Here is a 6728-nt window from a genome sequence, read left to right as displayed (position 1 = left end):
GATCCCCTGACCTCGTGATCCGCCCGTCTCGGACTCACAAAGAGCTGGGAATACAGGCTTGAGCCCTCACGTCCGGCCGAATCCAAACTTTTTAAAGATGAATCTCTAGTCACTTCGGTTCCACTTCACATTAACTATTCCATATAAAGCTCAGTGTCCTGAGTTTTTACATATGCCGCTGACTTTTTGTAGACAATATTAAATGTTTTAGAAGAGAGAATGCTATAAATATAATGAGCCATCTTTTAAGGGTCAAACTATGGATTTATTTCAGAGACGGGAAGTGGCCAAAACTGTCTTTTGCCTGGTCCTTGTCTTTGCCCTCTGCTGGCTTCCCCTTCACCTCAGCAGGATTCTGAAGCTCACTCTTTATAATCAGAATGATCCCAATAGATGTGAACTTTTGAGGTAAGAAAGGCAAACTAGAAATGGTTTTGTAAACAAATGCCACTCAGAAGTGTTTCCATCAATCTGTTTTATAGGCAGAAAGAGAAACTACCATTTTTATAACCCTTAGGAAGCCAGGGAGGTTGCCAATTTTTATCTGAGGTCCTATTGAGAGGGACAGGGAAGGGGAGGTATAAAGAACACTGGGGACAGAGAATCAGAGTCGTCAAGATGATGAGTGAGTGCCAAGGTGGAAAATGTCAGGTCCAATTTTCCAACACGATTTCTAAATTATTTCTTTTCAGCCAGCTTCAGTACTTCCAAATGAGATTTTATTTTAAAAGAGAAGAATTGGGCCTGGGAAGAGGAAATGGAGGAAAGTCAGTAGAGATGCTAGAGTTAGAGGGAGAGACAGGCAGAGAATCACTATTATCAAAAACGAGTGATAAATTTAGAACAATGGTATATTGGTATTTTTTTCCTTACAAAAGCACAGAAGTCTACAATGAATACATGTTCAGAACAGCATATTTTTCAGACACATTTTGGGTAATTTTGTTGCAGCTTTCTCTTGGTATTGGACTATATTGGCATCAACATGGCCTCACTGAATTCCTGCATTAACCCAATTGCTCTGTATTTGGTGAGCAAAAGATTCAAAAACTGCTTTAAGGTAAGAGACTATCCCAAAATAAAAAGCTCTTTGTAATATGGCTCAAATATAAGCTTTCAAAACTATTAATATATCTATCCAGACAGATTTAGTAAATTATTTTATAGTTTCCCTTTTATTATTACATCATGGATGATATTTTTAAATATGACTTTTGCTTATAGATCACTAAAATTAATTTTTGCCTATAAATTCTCGTTAACCACTCCCTACTGCCTCAGCCAATCAGTTACACTCATGGAATCGTTGACCAAAAAGTAATGAAAATTACATGCATTGATGTCTGATAGCCATCACATAATAAAATAAGGGCTAAACATGAATTAAAGACACTGTTCCCTGTTTTTGGTAGATTCTGAACTTCGCAGCTGCAATTATTATGGTAACTAAATTAGTTCCTTTTTCACATGGACTATGAGAATAATAAGGTAAACAAAAGAATAGTTGAGGTTTTACCTCTTTCTACCTTTTTTGTATAACAGTGATGTGCTGTTCACTGTGAAATACATATAATTCCTTCTTCAGCTACTTGCATTTTATCATCCTTCTATTCATTCACTCCTTCAACAATCTAACATGAAATAAAATATCCCCTCCCCTAATACAAAAATCATCCATTTGTCCATGGTATTTCATTACTGGAAAGCTGAGAATGTAGCTCCCATGTAAACACTAAGTCAGCCTATATCATTCTTCGCCCACTCATAACTCAAATTTTAGAGCTGGAAGAGAACTTCCATCAGGATCAACACCCTCATTTTATAGAACATAAAATCATGGACTTCCCATTTTCTTTTACATATAGAATGAACAGAAGACAAACAGAATGAACAAAATTTTATATTTAAAAATTTTCAAGAAAAAAATTGGATGAAGAAAACTGAGATGCTTTTGTACTATATAACCTTATTGTTTAACAATATTGAAAAGAGACATGAGAATACATGGCTGAAAAAATAGGAAAGCAGTATTAAATTCATTGACATGAAAAGATATTCATGTCACTGTCAAGTGAGAAAAAGCAGGTTGAATCTCCTCAGCAAAGTGGCTTAGAATAACTTGGGATGAGATGTGTGTGAAAGTATCTACAAGGTTATGGAGTATACATACAGTACAGTCTCACTAAAATATACTCACATTCTCAAACACATGCACATATACATGTGTATAATTTATTTATTTCATGTATGTGCACATATTTCTGTTTTCATGGGGAAAAGTCTTGAATTACATGTTCATCAAATATTAAGAATATTTATCAAATAACCAAGAGTAAATATCAATTAAAAGTGGCTTTCTCTTTATGAGAAATCTTAACTATGTAGTTTTTTTCTTCTCTGCATGTTTTAGTTAAAAATTATCATATGCTAATTCTGTGATTATATTCTTTTAAGAGGGAAAATAAAAGAGCACCGAAAGACAGGGCCCAAGAATTCCTAATTATGCAAAGAAAGTCAGAACCCTAGAGAGGAGGAAGAGCTGAGAAAGGTGACTGATGTTAACATATAATGAGTTACTTTGTTTTGTACAGTCATGCTTATGCTGCTGGTGCCAGTCATTTGAAGAAAAACAGTCCTTGGAGGAAAAGCAGTCGTGCTTAAAGTTCAAAGCTAATGATCACGGATATGACAACTTCCGTTCCAGTAATAAATACAGCTCATCTTGAAAGAAGAACTATTCACTGTATTTCATTTTCTTTATATTGGACCGAAGTCATTAAAACAAAATGAAACATTTGTCAAAACAAAACAGAAAACTATGTATTTGCACAGCACACTATTAAAATATTAAGTGTAATTATTTTAATACTCATAGCTACATATGACATTTTGTGAGCTGTTTACAGCATGAAAAGAAAATCAGTGGGAATTAAGAAAGCCTCATTGTGAAAGCACTTAATTTTTTACGGTTAGCACTTCAACATAGCTCTTAATAATTTCCAGGATATTCACACAACCCTTAGGCTTAAAATGAGCTCACTGCAGAATTTCTATTTAAGAGATTTATTTTTAAATCAATGTGAATCTGATACAAAGGAAGAATAAGTCACTGTAAAACAGAAACTTTTAAATGAAGCTTAAATTACTCGATTTGAAATTTTAAAATCCTTTAAAACAACTTTTTAATTAATATTATCACACTATTATCAGACTGTAATTAGATGCAAATGAGATAGCAGTTTAGTTGCTGTATTTTTTGAACACTAGAAACATTTAAATGATCAGGAGGGAGTAACTGAAATGGCAAGGCTGTTTTTGAAAATCATTACACTCCTTTCACTAGAAGCCCAGACCTCAGCATTCTGCAATATGTAACCAACATGTTACAAACACGCAGCATGTAACAAACTGGCACATGTGTCAGCCAAATCTAAAATATAATACTTTTAAAAAGAAAATTATTACACCCTTTACATTCAGATAAGATCAAACCTCACAAAGAGAAATAGAATGTTTGAAAGGCTACCCCAAAAGACTTCTTTGAATCTGTCCTTCACATAGCCTATGAAGAAAATACTATCAACAAATTTTTCAGGATTATTAAAATCTTCTTGTTTCACTATTGTAGCTTAAACTCTGTTTCGTTTTGTCATCCGTAAATACTTAGCTACATACACTGCATGTAGACGATTAAACGAGGGCGGGCCCTGTGTTCATAGCTTTACGATGGAGAGATGCCAGTGACCTCATAATAGAGACTGTGAACTGCCTGGTGCAGTGTCCACATGACAAGAGGGCAGGCAGCACCCTCTCTCACCCATGCTGTAGTTAAAATGGTTTCTAGCGTATGTATAATGCTGTAGTTAAAACACTATTTTTTCAAATCATGCAGATTAGTACATTTAACAGCTACCTGTAAAACTTATTACTAATTTTTGTATTATTTTTGTAAATAGCCAATAGAAAAGTGTGCTTGACGTGGTGCTTTTCTTTCATTTAGAGGCAAAACTGCTTTTTGAGACTGTAAGAACCTCTTAGCTTTGTGCATTCCTGCCTAATTTTTAAATCTTCTAAGCAAAGTGCCTTAGAATAGCTTGGAATGAGATGTGTGTGAAAGTATGTACAAGAGAAAACGGAAGAGAGAGGAAATGAGGTGGGGTGGGAGGAAACTCATGGGGACAGATTCCCATTCTTAGCCTAACGTTCGTCATTGCCTCGTCACATCAATGCAAAAGGTCCTGATTTTGTTCCAGCAAAACACAGTGCAATGTTCTCAGAGTGACTTTAGAAATAAATTGGGCCCAAGAGCTTTAACTCGGTCTTAAAATATGCCCAAATTTTTACTTTTTTTTTTCTTTTAGTAAACTGGGCCACATGTTGGAAATAAGCTAGTAATGTTGTTTTCTGTCAATATCGAATGTGATGGTGCAGTTAACCAAAACCCAACAATGTGGCCAGAAAGAAAGAGCAATAATAATTAATTCACATGCCATGTGGATTCTATTTATAAATCTCCCACAAACTTGTTTTTTAATTTCATCCCAATCATTTTTTCAGAGGCCTGTTATCATAGAAGACATTTTAGACTTGCAATTTTAAATTAACTTTGAATCACTAATATTTTCACAGTTTATTAATATATTTTATTTCTATTTAAATTTTAGATTATTTTATTACCATGTACTGAATTTTATATCCTGATACCCTTTCCTTCTCCATGTCAGTATCATGTTCTGTAATTATCTTACCAAATTTTGAAACTGCACACAAAAAGCATACTTGCATTATTTATAATAAAATTGCATTCAGTGGCTTTTTAAAAAAAGTTTGATTCAAAATTTTAACATACTGATAAGTAAGAAACAATTATAATTTCTTTACATACTCAAAACCAAGATAGAAAAAGGTGCTATTGTTTAACTTCAAAACATGTTTCCTAGTATTAAGGACTTTAATATAGCAACAGACAAAATTATTGTTAACATGAATGCTACAGCTCAAAAGATTTATAAAAGATTTTAACCTATTTTCTCCCTTATTATCCACTGCTAATGTGGATGTATGTTCAAACACCTTTTAGTATTGATAGCTTACATACGGCCAAAGGAATACAGTTTATAGCAAAACATGGGTATGCTGTAGCTAACTTTATAAAACTGTAATATAACAATGTAAAAAATTATATACCTGGGGGGATTTTTTGGTTGCTTAAAGTGGCTATAGTCACTAATTTTTTATTATGCAAGCAAAACCAATAAACTTTAGGTTGTGTTTTTTTAACAACTAGCTTATTTTTCACTGTACAGCCACTAATTCGTTAAATACTAATTGACTGTTTAAAGGAAATATAAATGTGACAAGTGGACATTATTTATGTTAAATATACAATCATCAAGGAAGTATGAAGTTATTCAATTAAAATGCCACATTTCTGGTCTCTGGACTGGACTGTGTGTTTCATTGTTGTGAAGAAACAGATATACAGACATTCAACTTCCCAAGGTTGATTTTCTGGGTAATAGTTTCCACTGGCCTGTTGGGTCTTCCTTTCTTTGGTTCCCTGCCTTTGGAGCACTTCATTGTTTCATCATTATTGGACCTTAGCAAAGGCAAAAGGTTAAAATGAGGTTTAGGGATTGCTCATTGCATTTCACAAGCTTCTTTGGAGTGTTTTCTATGTGAAAGATGGGATGAAGTTCATAAAATGCAAGGTCCCTACTTAGTAAGAAACAGCGATGATAAATTTTAATATGAGGCAAAATGAAACGAGCTAAGTAACTGCATACTGATCGCTGCAGAAGTTCACCTGTCTGTGTCTCTCAGCATGTAATCTCTTTCTCCACCCAACAAAAATAATCCAGAATTAGCAATTGCTTTTTTTCCCAGATAGTTAGGTCAAACCCAGCCTAGTATTCCAGAGTTTGCTATCATTTACCCCTGACCTTTCCTGGATTTCAGCTGCCTAATTTTAGCTGGCACTTCAAAATACAAATGTTCTAAATCCCAGGGGCCATGTGAGAAGTACAGAAAAGGATAACATAGGAAATACTCTCCTGAAGCAGTTGCCAAAAAGAGCCCTTGTTTTCTTGAACAGTTAGTTGTTAAGCAATAATAATAATGCCACCACAATTTATTATAGTAAAAGTAGGCAGAATAAATATAATTTACATACATCAAAGAAAACCAAGAGATATGCAGCTGTAAGATGTAGAAGTCCAGAAATCCAAAAATTGTAGAGGCCAAGCTTATAGAAAGCAGTGACTCTGGTGTGACTGACTGACTAGCAAACATTATTAGTCAGTCCTTGAAATGACACACATTTAAAAATCAAAAGATTGAATAAGTATAATCAAATTTGGAAGTCCTATTGAACACTTCCAGGATTCAAGACTCACTGGAGCAGAGGGAATAACCCTATCATGTTAGAAAGGAAGTATGTATGATCAGAAAAACACCCAAAGTCCAATAAATGTGATATCCTTGATTATGTCTGCAATTTAGTTGACCTCAAGCAAGTCAGTTAATATCTCAGAGCCTCAGTTTAATTATTTATAAAATATAAATATTAATATATCTACTAATTCTTACATCCAATCAATACATGTTAGTATATGTACTATATAATTTTAGTTTACCCGCCAATGTGGGTAAACTCTCACAACCCCTCTCCAGCATGCTACAGGTCAACCCTTCACCTGAACTGGCCATGTTCCTTTACTACTTTCACA

General features: G+C 34.1%; 1 protein-coding gene across 2 annotated transcripts in view; it reads left to right on the top strand.

The window, feature by feature from the left end:
• EDNRB (endothelin receptor type B) overlaps nucleotides 1-5442 on the top strand; it is a 27121-nt gene extending 21679 nt beyond the window's left edge. Inside the window, exons 6-8 of one of the 2 annotated variants that reach the window (XM_017871220.1) lie at nucleotides 275-408; nucleotides 952-1060; nucleotides 2592-5442. In XM_017871220.1, coding sequence (XP_017726709.1) covers nucleotides 275-408; nucleotides 952-1060; nucleotides 2592-2726 — 378 coding nt within the window. In that variant the 3' untranslated portion in view covers nucleotides 2727-5442. The remainder of the gene's footprint in view (nucleotides 1-274; nucleotides 409-951; nucleotides 1061-2591) is intronic. The other variant, XM_017871221.1, reaches the window with a different exon arrangement.
• The last annotated feature ends 1286 nt before the right edge of the window (nucleotides 5443-6728 follow it).

The sequence above is a fragment of the Rhinopithecus bieti genome, unplaced genomic scaffold (assembly GCF_001698545.2).
Source record: "Rhinopithecus bieti isolate Rb0 unplaced genomic scaffold, ASM169854v2 scaffold_4981, whole genome shotgun sequence".
Lineage (NCBI taxonomy): Eukaryota > Metazoa > Chordata > Mammalia > Primates > Cercopithecidae > Rhinopithecus > Rhinopithecus bieti.
This window is presented reverse-complemented; position numbering and strand designations above follow the sequence as displayed.